The 22,256-nt window shown below is 39.3% G+C and overlaps 1 protein-coding gene across 4 annotated transcripts; it reads left to right on the forward strand.

The window, feature by feature from the left end:
- Positions 1–1,704: 1,704 nt before the first annotated feature.
- On the forward strand, positions 1,705–11,525 carry cdca2 (cell division cycle associated 2). 4 transcript variants are annotated; one of them, XM_077522812.1, is made up of 14 exons: positions 1,705–1,815; positions 2,533–2,710; positions 2,782–2,918; positions 3,470–3,638; positions 4,863–5,017; positions 5,150–5,210; positions 5,348–5,673; positions 6,059–6,110; positions 6,198–6,272; positions 6,407–6,522; positions 7,877–7,936; positions 8,145–8,204; positions 8,540–8,702; positions 9,975–11,525. In XM_077522812.1, exons 2-14 carry the CDS (start codon positions 2,533–2,535, stop codon positions 10,769–10,771), a joined length of 2,349 nt encoding a protein of 782 aa, XP_077378938.1. In that variant the 5' UTR covers positions 1,705–1,815; the 3' UTR covers positions 10,772–11,525. The 4 variants fall into 4 exon arrangements, with proteins under 4 accessions (XP_077378938.1, XP_077378937.1, XP_077378940.1 ...); XM_077522811.1 differs by lacking the exon at positions 1,705–1,815 and adding an exon at positions 1,822–2,107; XM_077522814.1 differs by lacking the exon at positions 1,705–1,815 and adding an exon at positions 1,822–2,107 and having other exon boundaries at positions 6,410–6,522.
- Positions 11,526–22,256: the final 10,731 nt, after the last annotated feature.

Genomic DNA, 22,256 nt, shown 5'->3' on the forward strand with positions numbered 1-22,256 from the left:
TTGTGTTTGCGTGCCTTTTCAATCTGTGGATTTGTCACTTCAGTTGGTAAGAACCAGGAAGAAGGGAAAGATAACAATACGCCAGCGATGTCACCTGTGCCCACGAAGAAACGCCGCGTGGGGCAACTCGGAGGCTGCGAAGCGAAGATAAGAGAAGCTGCTTTCCTCCACTTGAATCATGCAGGATGACAAGGAGGTATTAACACTCTGACCATTGACTGCTTTCAATTATTTGCCAAGAAGGTGTCAGCTTCAATGTACACATTTGCAAGAGACAATATGACATTGAGCAGAATGAAAGCAGCAGGGTATGAGTCCATTGCACATAAATTATAAATACGGCATGTGCAGATGTGCCAAAGGCAAATGTGCCGCTAATGACCAAACACTCCCAACCTAAGCTAGGAATGATGCAAAACCCAAAACACACAAACACAAACCACAACCAGTCAACACCGTGCCACCTTACTGACAAACAATTTATGCTATTTTTCTCATTGAAACCCGTGTTATTTGGGTTTTCTGCTCGGATCCCTGCATGGAGTAATGAGAGCCTCTCAAAGAGCGAACTTCACTGTTTGCATCGACCATTCAGAGAAAATTATATCAACATTATGTGAATTGTGATTTACAGAGATTAGGTTTACATTTCACAGCGATTTTTTTTCTTGATGGGCGTTACGTTTACATGATTGTTGATAGACGAATCATTGAGTAGCACCTGGAATAAACCTTATAAAAGAAAAGAAGTCTCTCCCATAAAAAAAATAATGTAGTCCTTCTCCCAGACTTATTGATACAACTGTATGTCATACACGGTGGCATTTTCATCGTATCTGCAGAAAATAATGTGTTTAATACGCCGCAGAGAAATCAATATAGGCTATTCAAGTTAAGCGGCCTTCGTGAGTGGCAACATAAGATGGCCGTCGGTGTCTTCACTTCTCCCAACGGCGAGTAAGCGACATGACAGTCCATAATAGTCCGTGATCAAGTCGCGCTGCACCAGTCTTTTCTTAGCACAAAGATGCCACCAGATGGCGCCAAAGCAATGATGTTTTGATTGTTCTATAGTTATATATAATTTAGATATAATTTTTCACGAGTGTTACAAGGACCAAATAGGAACATGCACTTCTTATGTTATTTTGAAATGACTTGGTCAGAACCATCAAAAAGCCCAAAACGGGTCACAATAATGCCTAACGGTTAACCATGTGTAAGACAAAAATGATATTTTAGAGATCGGAAAATGCATATATATGTGCAAAATACATGCTCTTAATATATTTCATTTTTCATAATACATTTCTCAATGCATGTATGTATTAAAGATCCCAACGTCAAAGAGTTTGAGGCAAACAAAAAAACAAAAAACAAAAAAAAAACACTGTTTTATTTCATTGCAAATGGCTCTCTTGCATAAAAATTACTATTATGGAATGGCACAGAACTGCTGAAAGAGCAAAGCAAATTCTTAAAATGAAGAGAACAGAGGGAGGATTGGAACTCTTAGATTTTTCTCATTTGAATCTCATTTCAATCTTTAAAATCAAATGACTTAAGGAATGTATGGAAATAAAATAAATCTAAAAATAAATCTTTATAATAAAAATTCAAAGAGTTTAATGCTGTTGTAAAAGCTCTTCCTCAGAGTGTTCAGGAGTTGATGAGACGTCATCTGATGTATCAAAATACAGGAAACAGGAACAGGAAACGGAGCCGTTTCTGGAGTCACGTGATACATCGCCGTGTTCCTATTGGGCGATTCATAAGAAACTAGTTCCTGTTTTGCTCGGGCAAATGCGCTGAGAAGTTAGTACTTTGACGATATAAACGTGTTGTTATATCGTTATTTTGAGCCCTTTTAACAAAACTAACGTGTGGTATTCCTGATTAACCTAGCTGCATTTTATAGTAAAACGAGACAGTATATGTATATATATATATTTTTAGGCGTTTAAGACTTTGAGATCACGTTTTCTGCGGAAGGATTTTAATGCAACGCGCGGCGTTGTCGTGGAGCGTAATTTGAAATTCTTGGATTTGTATACTGTATTGTTTTAAATTAATCGATATTGGCGTTGCCTTGTTTTCTCAACCACAGGTTTGTTTCGGTTCTGTGCATACATATTCGTTCATGATAGGCACCCCCTTTTATTTTTGCAACGTTACGTTTGTATGGAGCGTGCTTGTTGAAAGTAGGCCTAGCTCCAGTCACTTAACGTCTCGAGGTCACATAAACGAACGCTAAACTAGTCCAGTCATTTTTTTTATGTTTGAATTTAATAATGATAATTCCATTATGGCTGTACTGTTTCTCAAACATCTTCAGTTGTGAATTAAAATACGAGGCTTTGAGTTAGCTAGCTTGCTCTCACATCTGCATTGCTGCACCCTGTTAAGATAATTTATTTTCTCTATTACCTTTGACGAATCAACAGATTTGAATTCATAGTTTGCCACTATATTCGGTAAAAAATGCATAACAGACAAGTGGTAGTATTGTAGTTAAAATTATATTTTATGCAGATGGCAGGTGAGCAGATGGCCATCGTGGACAAGGAGACGGAGCAGAGGGAAATGTTTTCCCCTTCAGAAGACAATTCTGCATGTGTTTTAAGGAAGCCTCTTGATTTTATGAAAGTCACACCTTCTCAGTTCGGCATTAATGTCCATAGTTTCAGGCCGACGCCATCAGAAAGCAAAGGTAAGTTCACGTCACGTGCACAATATATTTTTAAGAAGGAAAATTTGACTAATCCTTGTCTTGTGCGCCAGAAAAGTCTCGTTTGGCTCAACTAAAGGCAAGAAGAAGGTCAAGTGTAGGTGTGAGGGGCTCACCAGAAACAAACTCGCTCATCCGCTTCATTGCACAACAAAGAATGAAGAATTCTTCACATTGTCAAACTCCAGAGGTGAGAAGCCGCGTCAGTGTTTTGTGAAGTAATTTTAGCAATCTTTTGATGATCTTTACGTTTATACTTTGTCACATTTCAAGCAATCGACTAAGGATTAGTGTTATCACTCGGGCTGAACGATTATGGAAAATAATCTAATTGCGTTTTTTTTTTTTTTGTTGTTGTTGTTTTTTATCCCCCCAAAAATGTGATTGCGATATCATGTGCGATTTATTTTTTTAATTTTTTTATTTTGTACCCAACATAAGGTTAATTATAATGAACAATATCAGATCTATTATATATTACAGGATCTTAAGATAAACGCAAATGAAGCCTTTTAATATTTTTCTACTAGTTACAATTTACCACTCAACATACCCAACTTGCATGAAACATGACATGTAAACACTGTATTTATAAATACATAAATTCAGTATACATAATTAAAAAAAAAAATTAAAACTTAGCGATCTTCAATCAGTAAACTCACACATGTACTGCACATGTTTTGTCATTCATGTTGAAATGCTAAGAAGATTTGTTGTGTCCCCTATCTGAACTCTCAGCAGCTTGTCAAAGGTAGCCCCTTCCTTCTCCGGGCAACATCCACCCTGAAGCAGAAAATAGCTTCCTTCCAGAGCCTGATGGGTGTGGAGGAGAGCGAGGTCTGTGATCTGATGCCAAGACAGGGTGACAACACTGGAGGATGCACGAAGACAAGAGATTATCTGTCTAGTAAGTCATCGCTAACAGTATTAAAAGTTTCATTTCTCAGCAGTGATCAGTTGCGAAGATTTCTACACGTTTGGAGCACCGTACAAAAACAGTGCGTTAATCCATAGTGCAAGCCCAACTCTGTGGGAGAGAAGTGTCTGCACAAGCAATGTTTATTCATGAGACGGAAAAAAAAATACACTACAATCACAACAAGGGAACTGGGAATAAAAGTCAACATAGCTTTGGGCTCCAGTGTCAAATGTAATATACTAGCAGAATAGTATGCATTGACGATAAAAAATAAATAAATAATGAAAATTGGTTGAGAAATAAGCACGTTATGCTTTATTATTTATTATTACTATGAGGCGTAGCAATTTTGTGGACTGAAACGGCACATTTGAGTACACCCGATTTGATAAAGTGATCAGGAGGAACAACAACAACAACAACTTATCAGATTGTCATCAAAGTGTTTAGCGTCATTTACGACTATTAAACTGCCTTTGAAAAGTAATCCGTCAGCTCTCGCCAGCCCACCGCTGCTTGCCGTTAGCGCCGCTAAACGCTAGGGATGAAACGATATCCAAACATCGCGATACAATATTATCACGATATGAAGCTCACGATACGATAATTATCTCGATATTGTGGGGAGGTCGGCGATATTTAAAAAAAGGTCACAATATTGTGCTTTTGTACATTACATAAATGTTATGTTATTATTATTGTTATGTTTTATGTTGTTAATACACGCACATATTGAGTTCCTCGACATAATGGCTTGCTTCACGGGCATATTACGTTCCCTATTATCTGACAATTAACCAAGATTTTAAACATAGAAGGGCCACAACATCCCTAATGAAAATTAAATTGCACTGAAAAAATAAAATAAAAACTAGCCACCAGAGGGTGCTAGAACTGCAAGAATGGAAATCAACCTTTTTTACAGATGTGTTGCATTTAAATATCGTGAATATGATGACGACGATATTGTGGCAGTTTTAATATCACGATATCACGCTTATCGTTACATCCCTAGAAGTATAAACCAGCTTTTAGTTCATATGCCTCTCTATGCAACTACAATTTGAAGTAGTTAGAATACAGGAAGACAAACACTCACAATTTTGTATGCTGGCATGCCACAAACTCTTTTGGCCAAAAAGAGCCAAATGTTGTTTTTGTGTCTCTTCAAAACGTTTCCATTGGCTTCCTTTTTTTTTTTTTTCATTTCAGACGAGTACAGCCAAGAAAAGGGGAAAGAGAACCATGATCGATGGGTGTCTCCCGCACCCAGCAAGAAGCGTCGTGTGGGCCCCGTCAACAACTGTGAAGTGCAGATTAAAGAAGCACACACTCCAAACCTTCACTTAAATGGGAGTGGCCAGGAGGTATTATCACTCTGACCATAGACTCCCTTGATTGCTGTTATTAAATTGGTGTCTGCTTCTCTCAGTTCAATTAAAAAAAGTGCAGCCATTTTGGTGTCCTTTAGCTGTGAAAGTATTTTGTTGTGCCCACAGGGAGATAAAGAACCCGTGGCAGAAGGCAGTGACAGTGTCAACAAAGGACCATGGCCATCAAGTAAGACTAAAGAAGAAACCCATAGATATATATTATTTATTTATTTATTTATTTGTCATGTTATTGTACTTATAAAATGTGTGTGCAGCTGATAATCTCTCGAATGCCTCCAGTTTTCATCATTCTTGTGCACACAGAGCAAAGCGACTCCTCTGAGGCATCCGCAACAAAGAAGAAGAAAAAGCACGTGCATTTTGGATGTCCGCTTTCCCCCGAGTACTTTGATAGGCAACTGCCTCCCAGCACCCCATTGCGGAAAGGGGGAACGCCAGTTCAAGCCTCCACGCCGGGTGGGATCTTAAAGCCGAACTCGGCTTTGAAGACACCGCAGAGGGATGAATCTTGCACCGCGCAAGCCCAGCCTGGCCTCGGCAGTGCATTTGGTGCCTCCCCAGTGCTTGCTCCCTCGCATAGCAACAGACTGCTGCATGTGGCAGAAGATGGAGTGAAGGAGTTTAAAAGGGTATGTTACCAAGCTTTTTTTTTTTAAATACAGTATTAGAAAATTGCTCAGATTCTGATGTGAAAATCACCAATTTTTTCTAACCTTAATTTCCTATTCAATAAATCAATGAATCAATACTGGCCCCAAACAATTTCCCCATTAATAAGTATTAAGTACGGTGAACCCAACTCCATGGAAGGTCCGGGGTCCCGATATTTGGCTTTTTCTGCAAAACAGAAGAGATTAGAACAAGACTCAATCTTCAATTTTGCTTTCCGAGCTTAACTTTACGGCAACAGTTTTCCTGCATGGAGCGCCGCCACTGAGTGACTTATAACGGAATCACTGGTTATGCTATGAGAGAAATTAAGTTGAATGTGCTTTTTTCTTTTTATGTGTCTAGATTGTTTTTCCTTCAAGAGAAGACAGTGACTCTGCAGTTATGACTGATACAGGTTGGACATTGTATTTTATTGACAATTGATTAGTATGAAGTCAGTAGAATGCATAACTTGAATTTTTTTTTCTATGTATTTATTCAGAATTGATCAATTATGCTCAGCTGAATTTAAATGATGCTTTCGTTGAGGAGGCTCTTTCTCCAGTGGTAACAACAGGTAAAACCTCATTTATCCTTTTACAGATGCAATGCATTGAGAAAGTGTTAAGATTATAATTTTTCTACTTTCTACGTCCAATTGTATTTATATTGGTAGTTAAGCAAGAGATTTCATTGAACGGTTTCCTTTAGAAGTGAAGTCTGAGACGAGTCCAGCCTGCCAATCAAATGTCGTGAAAGCGCTTCCATCTTTGCCAGAGGAGAAACAACCTGAGGCTGCGGCTAGATTGAGGAACCGGGAAAAAAAGGTCTGCTGTACATTATTATTGACATATTTGTCTCTTTACATATTATCTCTTGCTAATGTTCAACTGTTGGATGGCGATGCACATTTTAGTTAGCGTCTGACTGGTCAAATTCAGATAAAAGCATCAAATTCCATATGGAACTTATTGCATGTCTTGCGACATATGCGTCTATGCATATTGCAAGGGACAATATCGCGATATCGATATTTTTTCAGTATATTGTGCAGCCCTAGTTGTCATTTGACCTTCAATGTGCACTAGTATCCCAAAACCTGTGCATGTTTTTTTTTTGTTTTTTTTAGAAGTATACTTTTTTATGAAAACAAATGTCTCAAAAGCCAAAGAAAAGTTGCAGTTCAAACCACCATCTGGAGTAATGGCAGCAAATTTCATAAAATACAGTGAGCATTTAAGGATAAAGACAGACCGATATGTTTGTTTTTTTTTCAGGGCCAATACCGATGCTGATTATTAGAAATCAAGTTGGTTGACAACCAATATTTAGGGCCGATAGTCATTTTCAGTTAAAAAATAAAAAAATGGGGGGGGTATTGGCATCAAAAAATTTTAAAATACAAATGCCAATCTTGATTATGATGTAATGTCTTAAAGTTATCAGTACATCTTAAAAAGTGAAATGCAAACTTAAACAAGTAAATCCCATAGCTCCCTATAGTTTTCTACAGTTAACATTTTTACACCCAAAATTTAAAAATAGCTGAAATCTTAAAGGGATCGTTCGGCTTTTTTAACATGAATCTCAATTTGGTCCTCACCTCCCGTGTGTGCGATCAGCACTGACTTACCCCTGACAGCGTTCTGTGACACGCGTTCTGGTTCGGCGTTGGACGAGAGGAAAATAGTCCAGCAAGCTGGCTGGGGTCTCGGAAATAAAGCGTTTTTCTTCTAAACACTATTTGTTTTCAAAAGCGTGATACATCTCCATCACAATACTCTTTTCTGAATAAAGTCAAGACGCCATTACCACCGGCCACTACTTTTCTGTTCGTCCGTATCACTGCGCGGCGCCCTGTAGAACGCTAACCGACGCACTGCAGCCAGCTAGCTGATACTTCCGCCGAAAAGGCAAACAACTTCAGGCGTCAGGGGTAAAGTCAGTGCTGATCGCACACACGGGAGGTGAGGATCAAATTGAGATTCATGTTAAAAAAGCCGAACGATCCCTTTAAACTTTCACTTTTCTTTGTTTTAATGTCGAACAAAAACAAATGGTTCAGAAGGTTCCCAGCATCAGCAGGATAGCTCACCATGAAATATTCCCTAAAAACTCAAAACCTACAATAATAATAATTATTTTTTTTTGTTTGACCAATCTGAATGTCTCCCAATGCAGGCAGTGGCTGAATCTGAATCTACAATTGGATTTCCAGCAGCTCGTAGTCGGAAAAGAAAGGTATTATGACTGCTGATCTCGCCGTTTAGCAGACGCGATTTCCATTTTATCAGTCAGCTTTATCAACCGGCTGCCAACAGATCGACTGTTTTAATTCCATTGAATGTGAAAGTAATCACATTTCAGCGTATCCACCTTGTGCGCGTGCACTGGAGAGATGCTCCGTATCCTGTTTGTCATCTTTCTGCCAATTTTCTCCTCCGTTTAGCTACCTGAGGAGAGCAAACCTGTGAGGAGGTCGACACGCTCCGCTGCCAAGACTTCTGAGGTGATTCAAGCGAGTTTACTCAGGCTTGTGTTACAAAGATCCTGGTCAGAAAAGTGAATGTCTTTTTTTTTTTTTTCTCTTTATCTGTCGTGTTGTTATGCACATTTTGAGGGGATTTTCATGCCCCGAAATTAGTACATCTTTCAAGTAGCTAAAAAGGTGCGTTTACAATCGTGATATTATTGGAAAGTTTACACAGAGGCACTTTTGATTAATTCAATGTAAATTATTTAACAACCGCCTAAGAACCACAGTTTCGGGCAAAAAATTTGGATTTGAGTGTTGGCCTGATTTATTTATTTATTTATTTATTTATTTTTATTCTGTCTCTGCAGTTGCGCAAATCCACGTCAGCAAATCGGTGGAAGAAGGAGGTGAACCGTTCTCTTTACGGCTCTCGAGAATACGCGTCCAAGAATCCTAGCCTCAGTCCCATCAGAGAGTTGTTGGTCCACCTGTCTGCGGAAGCGCAGCGCAGTCCCCCCACCAGCTATGCGGGTAAAAAAAAGATGGACACTTGTCGTCGAAACCTTGTACAATGTTTAAGACCTAACAAAAGGTATGCTTAAGAAGAGAAAAGCTTTTCAGATCTACTGCTCTTCGTGACTTAAAGGAGACATAAGCCGCATGTATTGACAATTTTAAAACCGTTCCCAGTTGACAGTTAAAACTGGCTCTTCAAATACAAACGACAATGATGCATTAAATTAACATTTCTTAAAATTATCAATATATGATTATCTAAAGGGCGGCACGGTGGATGACTGATTAGCACGTCCGCCTCCCAGTTCTGAGGATGCAAGATCGAGTCCAGGCTCCGGCCTTCCTGGATGGAGTTTGCAAGTTCTCCCCGTGCCCGCGTGGGTCTTCTCCGGGTACTCCGGTCTCCTCCCACATTCCAAAGACATGCATGGCAGGTTGATTGAACGCTCTGAATTGTCCCTAGGTGTGATTGTGAGTGTGGATGGTTGTTCGTCTCTGTGTGCCCTGTGATTGGCTGGCAACCAGTTCAGGGTGTACCCCGCCTACTGCCCGAAGCCAGGTGGGATAGACTCCAGCACCCCTGCAACTCTTGTGAGGAGCAAGCAGTTAAGAAAATGGATGGATGGGTGGTTGGGTTGGTTGGTTGGTTCATACCTGGTACTTAAAATAGTAGCCGTAAAGTACCAACATGTAACTACGGGTAAATAATTTGGATTATTACATGAATAAGAAATTTTAGACGACTGCAGACAAGCAACGGGGACAACGTGGCATGTGCTGTAGGCTACTGCACTACTGCCAAAGTGCTCCCAAAAGTGAAAATCAGGCTGCTAATGTTGACAATTCTATGCAAAGGAGTGAAAAACTTGGTGTTGGGTGAAAATATATATTTTTAAAAATCTGTATAAAATGCCACTAATGTAAGAATATCAAACGCGCCGAATGCATGAAAACTTGGAAGCATTCAGGAAAAAAAACTAATTGCAGATTTGATATCTGCGTCCAAAAATGTTATAGAATCAGTTATAAACGCACACGAAAAATACTAATGCAGCAGGAAATTGGAAAAAAATAAATAAATGTTGGCCAGTGTAAGCAGCAATAGAATGTAGGTAAATTTTATGCACTTTTCCCAAAATCCTGAAAAAAAATTGTGTAACGGTTCAAACAACATGCCAAACAGTGGCTTTTCTGTTCATTTTTTCTTGTCATGAAATACATTTGAAATTGCCAAACCAAAAGAGGCCGAAGTAGTGAATGTCCTCTTTTCTTGTTGATTTCTTGCAGATGAAAGTGCAAACCTGAAGAACGAATCTGTTGAATCTGCAAGCAGCGGCCCTGAGACCTACACTTTTATTGGTGAAAGTACCTCAGGCGCTCCATTGTCTTCTGGCCAAAAAGTCTTGGGAAAGCACGGGTGCTCACCAAGACCCGGGGCCACAAGGCGGGGGAGATTCAAGGAGGCCGGAGTTTCAAATGGCAACCTTCCATGCGTGGCGTCGCAGATGGAAACCGAGGGGAAGACAAGCGAAGAAGACATCGCTACGATCACCGCTGCGCCAAAAGATGTCCCATCAGAACAAGTGTCGGCTGGCACTGAAGAACGTCGCACCCTACCAGTTGCTGACACCACCAGCACAGATGCAAAATCAGAACCACCAACTGGCAGCAACTCAGAACAAACCAACAATGTGACTTTGACAGCCGCGTCACCCGAGACAACCCAGCCGGCCCGAAACGTGTCGAGACGCAGGAGGCGCTCGGCGAGGCTGGCAGAGGAACCAGCTGAACAGGAAGTCGAAACACAGCCGAAGAAAAATAAGGACTCTACCGAAGAGGCGGCACCAGCCGACAGTGGCCTGGCCCCCTGGCAGACTGACTTTAATTTCGAGGACGTCTTCAAACGCGCTCCCAGCAGGGGGCAGCGCTCGGTGCGCCGCAGCCTCAGGAACCAAAGCAACGCGGATAACGACACGGGCCTGGCCTGGGTGACCCGGATCTCACCTGAGATAAAAAAAGAAAGCAGCAAGAAGACCCGCCGTGGCAAATTCTGTTCCACTGTCCTGCCGACCAACCCTGTTTGAGGGACACCACTTGCTGCTAGTTGGACAGCTCCTGTTCGCTCAATTGTTCCTTCTGTGTGTTCTTTCGTCCATAATTAAATTTATTTTGCAAGCTTGTTGTTTTATGGGACGAAAGTGCTGATTGCTTTTGTCCTGAGCCAATCATTTGCATCGCTCCTCTATGCAAGCGACTCAATACACGGCGAGCCCAATCATTTATGCTGACCTCCTCTCAATCAATATCCAACCACACACCCCCCCCCCCACCCCCCCACTCTCCGAAGTCACTAAATCGACCCCCCGAATGAGTCAATATTTTCTCTTAGTGGATAGATGAAGACGGCCTCAGTGCAGGAGCAACCTGTCAGGCAAGGTTAGAGGCTACTCGATGAATGGAAAAGAAATGGAGGGATGGGCTAAATAATAGCGCCGAAAACAAATTAGCCTTTGAGTCGGTCTGAGCCTGTTGGGTCAACTTGGAGTTCTGGAGGAAACGCAGAAGAATGCAATAAAAGCAATGCCATGCAGAATCAACTGCTCCTTTTACTTTACATTGGTGTACCACATAAGACACACAAACATGCACACAATGTTCATGCCTGGAGCATGTAGTTAAAGTTAACCATTGAAAAAAAAAAAACTCTGAAATATTACGTGAGACTATAATGATAGTAAGGGGTAGGAATTAGCTTTGTAAAAAAGAACAAATAATTCTTATGCATTTCATGAGTTTGAATTTTGTAATTGAACTATTGAAATAAAAACGTATCAACCATTTGCAGTATTATTGAGATGGAACTGGGAGAAATTCCATGAACTGGGGTCATTGTAGGCAACTGCCCCTAGTGTCATTGACGCTCCACTTTTACATCAAGCCTGAACAACTCTGCTAATGGACAGCAAGGTCCCCGTTTTGTGGTTCAATGCCAGGCAAGACCTTTCCTATCTGGTAGACGGGCCGTCGCCACCTATCTGTATTGACGCAGCGTGACTTCAGTGCCATCCAGCGGTCTTTTTGAGGTACTGCATAGTCACAAAGTCATGAGTGATCCGAAACGGAGAATAAGGTGTTATATTGCCACATGCGAATTCATTTCAGTGAGTCAGTTTATTATATTTTATTAAAAGAAAAAGGTGGGCAACTTTGTATTTTATTTTATTTTTTTAAACAACATATGCCCGCCCTCATTGACTGAGTCAAACTTGGCGTGCCTGCGACCTGGCAGTTGAAGTGTGCAGGCAGAATGATGTACCGTTGTAGAAACTCGTGTTTCGGACGTGTGAGTGAAGGGTGTGAAGCCGAAGCCACCGTCGCTGGCAGTCGGGCAGAGTGAAGACGGCTTAGCACAAGGACAATGGGGTCTTTTGAGCAAGATGACGCCCCCAAGACATGTGGCCTCCTGTCACCGTGGCAACCCCCCCATGGGACGCGGAGAGGGTCTGACAGCTGGAGAGGACTTGCAAAAATTCACTTCCTTTCTTATTACTGCTACCGTGACGTCCATGTGCTCCCGGGCCATGTGGATAGTTTGACTTTTATGCTGTCAATAAAATGTGTTCCCAGTTTTGCTAATGATGTGAATTCGGTACTGTAAGGCACTATAGGGCAGTGGTCTCCATCCACGCAGTAACCAGACGTCTTGGAGGGGAAAAAGGTAGGGGACCAGTTCATACAAGTCAATAAGTTTAGCAGCCTGGCAACTGGGATACTTAATAATAATAATACAATTTAAAAAAAAACTACTACTACTACTACAACCACAAAGTGGTGAGGGATTTTTGCCTTCGGTAACACGTGTGAACATTAAATGTCTACTTAAGACAATTGATGTCACCACAGAGCTACCAAGTACCAATGATGACAATATTCGTAGTTTAGGTTTTGTTTGTGTTTAAATATATATATTTTTAATATACACGCATTTACATGTAAACGTTTGCCCAAAGACACCAGTCGTAAAGATTTTTAAACAAGTTTGGCTTCAAACCGTCATGTCATCAACCCATTGTCTTGCTAGCAATTGTGGCATACACGGGAAGCCTGCTAACCTGTTTTCCTGGTTTGGTCACTTCAGTTTCTGCATATAGAGTAACACAAATTCTAAAGTTGCTAATGATATAACAACTGGGAAACAAATACACCTAAATGTATGTATTTTTTTTCTTTTTCTTTTTTTACGGTTAGTCTGAATTTCTGAACGTCTTAAGTTGAATCAGCCGATAGCGTCAAACAAAACATTGAGGCTACAGAAGGGGGAGAAAAAAAAAAAAAAAAAAGCTTAATAAAAGAACATGCAGTGTCAGAACAAGATTTTCGAAAGCATGACTATAAAAGACCTTTATCATAGGTATGGAAAAAGAGCATTGTTGTTACATTTTTACATTTAAAAGCATTTGCATTTTGTTTTGAATCTTGCTTAATTCATATTATTCATCTTGCAGAGAAAACCTGGTTTTAAAAGGGATACTTGACTCATTACGCCATTTTCAACAGTTTGTCTATAATTAATGTGATAACTTCATTATTTTTCATGAACAATTAATGCCTTTAAAATCTAATTGGCCACTTGCTGTTAGTAGATGACATCACCTGTACTGAGAAAGTAGGTAATGACAGATTATGGCACAGTTTGGTCGTTACCTATTTTCTCAGCATGGATGATGTCATCTTCAGTCAACAACGAGTGGCAAAATTAGTTTTTAAATGTATTAATTGTAGGCTATACATGAAAAATAATGAAGTTATGACACTAATTCTGGACCAAATATTAACCTTCTACTCCTGAATATTATTCAATGAGTCAAGTATCCTTTTACGGGTTCTTTTGGGTGGGGAGGTTTCCAAAATAAAAGCAGATGTTTGCAATTGTTTAATTTTTCATTCAACATAAATTAGTCTGCTTTCATGGAGGACTACAGAATTCTGAGAATATTTATTGTTGTTGTTGATAGGCTGAAATTCTTAAGATTTGTACGATTTCAAATTAAGGTGTCAAAACAATTATAAAAATAATTCTTGACTATTTTACTCATGGATTAGTTGTCGATTAGTCGTACCTCTAAAATGCTCCCCGATTTACAGTCCTTTGCGTTATTGTGTTTTTGTTTTTTGTTTTTTTACCCCCTCCCAATGTGGTTGACTTTACCTATCTGTTCACTTTTGTATGTTGTGTCCCTCTGTGGAGGATGAAAAAAAAATGAAGAACCTTTTCTGGCATACTAAGAAATGGAAAGCACACGGAAATATATATAAAAAAAATACTTTGGTAAAGTCTATCTGAAAAATTGACTTAAGTACAGTATTAGAGGTATTTGCCCTTTGTTTCTCTCCCCCCAAGATGTCCGTAATGAAAGCATTAAGCTTGACAAATACTGTATGAGCCACAAGCTTTTCCACCCCATTTGAACTTGGTTGCGTGCCGTCTGCTCGGACACAAAGACGTTTAATCGGTTATTTACTTGCAGATTTACAGACCCCGCTCTTTCAATTAGTTAATTAGTAGCTGAATGGTATTAAGTTGTCGCAGCGCGTTCCATGCAGCGAGTCGTCCATTATTGATGCTCGGAGCGGCAGCCGTATAAGCCCGCCGCGGCTCTCCTGCAGGGCCCAAAGACAGCAGGAGGAGGCAAACAAACAAAGGCAAGACGACAACACGAGCGTCTAAGGAGCTTCTCATGCTTGCTCTGCCGGCCCAGTGTGTCTGCGGCTGTCTGAGGTCTGCTGCTTAACATCCTCGAATGCAGCACTGGTATCTAGTAGGGATGTCACGATAAGGGCAATATCGTGATATTAAAACTGCCACAATATCGTCGTCAATATTTAAAAGGAACACATCTGTTAAAAAAAAAAAAAAAGTCAGGTTGATTTACATTTGTGCAGTTCTAGCACCCTCTAGTGGCTAGTTTGTTAGTGCAATTTAATCTTCATTAGGTATGTTTTGGCCGTCTATGTTTAAAACCTGTGCTAATTGTCAAATGAAGGTCCACCTAATTTTCTTGTGAAGCAATCAATGTGTGCTTGCATTACCAAGTAAGTGCCTCAATATTGTTATTAGAGATGGAGGTGGTTTATATGCATTGCTGTTATGCACAAAAGCACAATATTGTGCTTTTTTTTTCTTTTTTCAGTATGAGCTCTCTTTTTTTACAATATTGTGATCTTTTTTCAATATCGCCAACGCCCCCACAATATCGTGATAATATCGTATCGTGATGTTTGGATATCGTTGCATCCCTAGTATCTAGCTAGCTAGCTAGCTTTAGCCACACACCTAGCTAGTTAGCTACCTCTCTTTTTTTTCCTGTATGCTTTCTCCTTAAAAATGTTCATTACATTTGTGTATAACAGATTTTATGAATTCCATCCATCCATCCATTTTCTTGACCGCTTATTCCTCACAAGGGTCGCGGGGGCTGCTGGCGCCTATCTCAGCTGGCTCTGGGCAGTAGGCGGGGGACACCCTGGACTGGTTGCCAGCCAATCGCAGGATTTTATGAATTGTTCTTCATTTTTAGTTACTTTACGAGAAAGTTCCAAATTTCTAATTCGACCTCGCCACCGTTCAAATACCCCAAAAAAAAAAAAGAAAGATACATTTTCATAATTTGCATTCAAGTATGAGGCCAAATGAAGTCATTGGGAGTGTGCAACCCGCCCCAATCCGCATTCTGATTCTTGCATCAGTTCATCACTCCCTCAGTTTCTTTCACTCTACAGATCTGCAGTGCCATCTGTAGTGCCTGCAGGTGTGGATGTGTGCCGTATCCTGTGTGTGCAGTACTTTCCCTCCCCTCCACTTGTTGCATCATCAGGAGAAAAAAAAAAACAAAAAAAAACACAAGCCTGCTCCCTGTTGGTGTTTAAATAAGCTTTAATTGGGTCAATCTCTGGAGACAAGCTTCAGCACAGCAAGTCGTTGCGCGGTGATATCAAAATCCATCCGAGTGAGACAAAATCATTGTGGAGTCAACAATATGCGGCCCTAAGACAGTTGGCAGCCAAGCGTGGAAAACTAGAGGAGCTCGACAACCTTATAATTACCTCTGCCAGCTTCCTGCTGAATGGACCTGAAGGCACAAACGCTCCAAATTTACTACGCCCATTTTCACACGAATCACAATATTCAAATGAGTACATTTTTGTTGATGATTAAAGGGAGAGGGATGAACGTCCGTGTGTTTCTGGTGGCAACAAGGTTATTTAATGATGGATTGCCGTGACATTTGATAAAAGTACAACAAAATGTACTTGACCACTTTTCAACTCAAAACGGGCTTGAAAGGCCCAGTATGCCGGTTTCGCTCAGGAAAATGCACTTTTTAAATACAGGATGTATACATTTGAACTTTCTCTCAGTCTACACATCTGGGTTTATGTTCATCTTTGGTGGTGATTTTGTCCCATATGGATTTTTTTTTTTTTAAAGTTTCTGATAACTGAATAAAAATTCCAATAAGAGTAAAAGCAAACGCTGACGGGAGCGCACATTCGCTACATTCGTCAACACTTGTAAACGTTGGACCCACCGTGGGCTTAAAATAACTTCCGTTTTTTTTTGTCCTTCAACGCTTACAACAATAAAGATATGAATTATAGATTACACATTTTGACTGTTTTACCATGCTTTGCCCTTGAGTATTATAAAAAAATAAAAATAAAGAAATAAAAATTGAACACAGAACCGAGCAGGTGTTTGCGTCGGTGTTAAATAAATAGTCGTTACTTATGTCATCAGCGCTGCGTGTGTTATCTGTGAAATGTGAGCAGTCAGTGGGCTTGTTGTGGTACGTGCGGGTCAGGGAAGGACTTCCAGCCTCAGGCCACGCTGCTGCATGTGCCGTGACGAGGTTACATTCACTTCCTTGGACCGATGATGACCTCAAAGAGGAGAGCTGGCCAGCACGCCAACTGCGTGGAAGCCTCCGTACATGCTCCTAAGGGGTCGTCCATTGAAATCTTTGCATACATAACCGATGATGGGTAAAAATATGAACTCTTAACTCCCACAACCATGCACCAAAATATCCCATGACACAGCAGTGTCCAGCAACGAGCCCAACCAATACATTTTTTTTTTTATACTAATTACACCATTTCTTACGGAAATTTTGTTTTCATTTCATCTTAGCAGGAAGGAGCACTTGTGTAGAAATATCTGTTCCAGTTCAGTCCAAAAGTTTTCGACGGGGTTCTTCGGTTCTTCCACACCAAACTCATCCATACATGCCTACAAATTATGAACCACAGTCATGAAAGAAAAAATTGCCCACGCCGTACTGTTAATACAAATCAGAATTGTTTGGCATTAGGATTAACGTAAAACTATATTATAGTCTACAAGGATGGAAAACTGGCCCATGACCACACTCAGTTAATAGCTTGATTAATTTTCAATGGTATTTTTATTTTTTATTTTTTATTTTTTACAAACCCCAAAACATCTTCAAAATATGCGGATTACTTTTCTGAATACTTTCTCCCGTAAAACTACAAATTGTCTAGTGGGCGTATGGGTAGATTGTAATTTTAAATTGTAATATCGCCATTCGCCACTAGATGGCATACATGGTTTACTTGCATTGGGTCTTCTATTGTCTTAAACTACAAAAGGAGTAGGCGGAATTTTTTGGGGTTTTTTTTTGGGCGGATTTGCATAGGAGAAACATAGTACCTATTCAAATTTTGAGCGAGATGAATTTTATGGGAAAATGCACAAAATGAGTTCTTGCACTAATGTTGGCTTCTTGTTCAGCAGTTTTGTGTCATTTTTATGCAAGAGTATGTGGCTATTTTATTGTTTACTTCAAATCTTTTGTTTTGGCTTTGGATAGTGGATCTTTTTATACATGCATTGAAAAATGTATTATGAAAAACGACGTCTTTTAAGAGCACATTAGTTGACTACTAAGATGCGTGTCCCAAGACCTTTGTCATCTTAGTGTAAATTTGTTGTCAACCTAAAAAAAAAAAAAAAAAACGACATTTTAAACACCAGCGCATGCCTTCAATCTTGTTTTGTGTGGAATGACATTTGTTTATAAGCCTCTCGTGTCTTTGCTTGAATGGAAAAAAATGAACCTGAAGCCTTCTGTCATTGTCGTCCATATTGAAAGAAGCCATTTTTCACATTCACTGTGAGATACTACAAAGACAGCCATGTTGTTACACATCTTTCAGCCTCATCTGTGCGTTTGAATGTATTTCACAGTGATGACATAACGGCCTCCATCGGCTTGACAAACATGAATCTCTTTACACAGCCAGAGAGGAATCCGATTATTCAATTAGGGAACGTATTGAATTAAATACTGACTTGACTCGCCACAGTTGACATTAGAGCAGCGCAGATCGTTACTCGCTTTGTAATTTGATTGAGGACTGTGTCGGCTTCATCATTCACGAGAACAACTTATGCTCCCATTAGTCTGCGGTGATTTAAGAGCGCGTTACTCGGCTTCTAATTCAAATATTGGCGTCGTGGTAATCAAATTAAGGAGTCGTATCATTTGCATTCACGACAAACCGATTAGCCGCATGCTTTTTTTTTTTTTTTTTTTTAGAATAACTTTTCTCATGCCTCTTAATGGAGCTGCTTAGGAAGGTTTTGTGCTTGGTTAAAAAAAAATAAAAAATAAAAAAAAGGGGGTGGGGTGAAGGGGGGTTATGGCGGTGGCGAGAGGTGAAGATGTAGACAAAGCCTGTTGAGCCCATGAGGTTAAGATCCCCCGAGCAGCAGGACCACAAGAATGCGTGAGAGAATCCTGGAAGCTGCATTGTTGTCAGGCAGGCATCCTTCTCTGCAAACACGAAACAACTGCTGCTTTTGGACGTCACCTGCACACCAGACAACTCGTACAACTCACACTTCATCAACTCTGTGCTGCAGCATGATTTTGGGAGAATTTTTTATTTTTTATTATTTTTTTAAAAACACCTTCAGAACCAACCAAGGTCATGACGGCTTTTAATTATCCTGATTATCCATACCTTAACTGCATGTCATCCTTTTGTTGACCTCTTTTTCCTGTCATTTTTACGCTTTTCTTTCTTTTTTTTTGACATTATGGTCCAGTCATCCGATCCCAGTTGCTGCACTGCAAAAACACGTCTGCTTAACATGAGATAAAATACTCTTGTTCTTAGTGTAAATTTACTAGAAACAAGTGAAATGATCTGCCAGTGCAGTAAGATAATTTTACTTACTTAGATTTCTTGAAATAAGAAAAATGTGTAGCTCTATATTAATCTTAAAATGAGCTTAAAACACTTATTCTAAGCAACAAATTAGGAAATTAAATCTTAAAATAAGATATATGCACTTATTCTAAGTAACAAAACAAGCAATTACATATTAAATTAAGCCATAAACACTTAATCTTTTTTGTTTTTTAAAAGCCTAAATCACGACTGAAACAGAGCATCAAGTGTCACTCTTTATTTGTACTTTAAGTTAATGTCAAGCAGGGAGATGGCACCATTTTTAATTGCGTTTAGTTTGACTCAGCCTGGGATTGAACCCACAACCTCCGTGTCTGAGGTTAGACACTCTACCACTTTAATGCATGAGCCTTTGGGAATGATTTTAAATGTGATTTTTAGTAGATTTATTCTGATATAAACCGGAATAATGCCGCCGCGCCCATGGTGTTTTTTAAATATTGCGCACAATACTACACAAAAAAACTAAAACTAATACTGAAACTAACTAAACTAAAACTAAGCATTTATTAAAGAACTAAAACTAATTAAAAAAAAACAAAAACTAACAGAACCACCCTGAAAACCAATTAAAACTAACTAAACTTAAAAAAAAAAAACTCAAAACAAAATAAAAACTAAAATGAAAAATTCCAAAACTATAATAATCCTACTGCCAAATTACAAATAAATTGGTTTATATACTGTAGCATTTTTCTAAATATGTACAAACACAAATAAATTATTTGTACAATTTTTAGGACTAAACACAATTTCTCTTCATGATGTGGCCCCTGCGTCCTTCGGATTTTCTGTATGTGGCCCTCAAATGAAAAAGTTTGGACAAAGCAACTGTGATGTAATATTCAGTCAACAGTACAAGTGGCAAAATGTCCGCCTCTCGAGAGGGATAAAAAATTGGTGGATTTACGACACTACTCACCAAAAGTTTGGGATGTTGGGGGACAAACTTATACATATATATTATTAGGCTATTCCACATTCAGCGGTGTTTACCAAACCTCTCCCTTGTCTCCTGTTCTTAATGGCGTTAAGGTCGCACCTATTAGTTCATGTTAATGGGCTTGTCAGAGGCCCCAGCTGCAAGTGAACGAGCCACTTAAACGACTGTTAACCACAGCAGCGCCATTGATTTGTCAAGCCAAGAATTCTCTGCTGAACAGGTGTAATCTGCGGAGGTCGAGTGCACTTCACTCGTCAAGGAGGTGCCTTTTTTTTTTTTTTTTTTTTTTTTTTTTTTTTTTGCATGCAGTCCAGAGGTGTCTCCCTTGAGTTCAGTACCAACTCGCTGCACTTCACCTTCAAGTTGCTGACTGTCTCTTTAGATTTCGGGCAGGGGAGGGAGCATTGGTGACGGGCCGGGGAGGGTGCGCGGGCTAAAGGATGATGGTGCGGTTACTCTATGGGTGGGGGCACGCTCTTGGGGCGGACTAGGCTTGGAAATTTCCGTTGTATATTTCAGCTCTTTTCAGGAGAGGAGGCTTCACTTGGTTGGAGAGTTTGGGGAGTTGGCAGTGAGCCAGGCTCAGCAGGAAGCTTGCTACATTCACACGGACAAAAAAAGCAGTCATGGACACTGCCTCACTCTAATCAAAGAGCAGCGCTCCCCCCCAAAAAAAACAAGAACTCACAAATGTGCTTTGCTGCTTTTGCACTCTTATAGCTGCAGTTTGTCTGTCGAGCAATGGGACTGTTGAACACAATTAGCCACAGTTATTCACCAATGTTCACATTATGTTAATTCAAAATCCATCATGCCCACAATTATTAGGCATACCCTGGCCCAATTTTTATTTATTATTTATTTAGTATTATTATTATTTATTATTATATGTTGACGTATATGACAATGGCACAAGAAAGTGGCTTAAAACTGTAAATAATGAGTTGTTGTTTTTTTTAAACAAAATACGTAATAATAATAATGATGCATCAGATTTTTAGACACTCAAAGAGGCTCACGTTCACACTCTGGTGGCAGTAAACTACACATTTGACTGCTTCCAAAATTATTTATATCATTTGTCAGTACTGTTCGATCTGTTTGATAGAAAGGAAAGAATTACTTATAACCTGGTTCGACTAGTCCAGGGTGTGATTCCCTTTCGTTCACCAGAAGACCCCTCAATTTTGAACATGAAAAGCAGAACAGAAAATGGACGGGGACTATTGATTTTTTTTGGTTGATTGATTTTTTTTTTATTCAACATATAAACAAGTAGCAGAAAAAATACAAATTTAAAAGAAAAGAAAAGGAGAACCGTATACAATCATCAATTAATCAGTTTACATGTTCAAAAGGGAGTAGGAAGAAGTTAAAAACTTATCTAGTCCTACCCCTTATACATTCTATATATTGACTTATTTCATTATTAATACAATACTAGGTTAATAATTTAAAATAAAAATGTATAAACCTGGTCATGTATATAAGTGCACTTAGACATGCGTACATTTGCCAGCAACATATGTACATGAAATTCCTAGACATATACCATAATACGTCTATAAATCATATACTCATGCTCACATATACAATTTTCATGCTCTTGTCTGACAAAAGTAATTTTTTTGAACTTTGCTTTTAAACAACTTTTTAAATTCAACAAGTGAGTCACATCTTTTCAGGTCAATTCCCAAATTATTCCACGAATTAACACCTACAGGATCCTTCTGAATGATAAGAGGAAAAAAAAAGTTTGTCCCAAATAATTATGGAAATTAATTATTTTCATAAACTCTCTTTTGCCACTTTCTTCAGTCTTTTCAACCATCCATCCATTATTATTATTATTATTATTATTATTATTATTATTAGTAGTAGTAGTAGTAGTAGTAGTAGTAGTACTTAATTTATTTATTTTAATGCTTCTTGTCCTCATTAAAGCGATACTTCACTTATTTAGCCCATTATAGCAATAAAAAAGTTAATATTTTGTCTATAATTAATTTGATACTTTCATTATATTTCACGTACAATTAGTACCTTTAAAAACACATTTTGCAACTTGCTGTCGACTGAAAATGACATCACAAGGGTTCAGGTAACCAATCACAGCTCAGCCGTTTTCTAGGTTTGGTCATGTGACATTCACAAGCTGAGCTGTGATTGGTTGGCTGAGCCCTTGTGATGTCATTTTCAGTCGACAGCAAGTTGCAAAATCTGTTTGTAAAGGTACTAATTGTACATGAAAAACAATGAAAATATCAAATTTATTACAGGCAGAATATTAATGTTTGACTGCCAAAAATGGCTAAAAAAGGATAGTATCTCTTTAAGGGTCAAGG

The sequence above is a fragment of the Festucalex cinctus genome, chromosome 5 (assembly GCF_051991245.1).
Source record: "Festucalex cinctus isolate MCC-2025b chromosome 5, RoL_Fcin_1.0, whole genome shotgun sequence".
Lineage (NCBI taxonomy): Eukaryota > Metazoa > Chordata > Actinopteri > Syngnathiformes > Syngnathidae > Festucalex > Festucalex cinctus.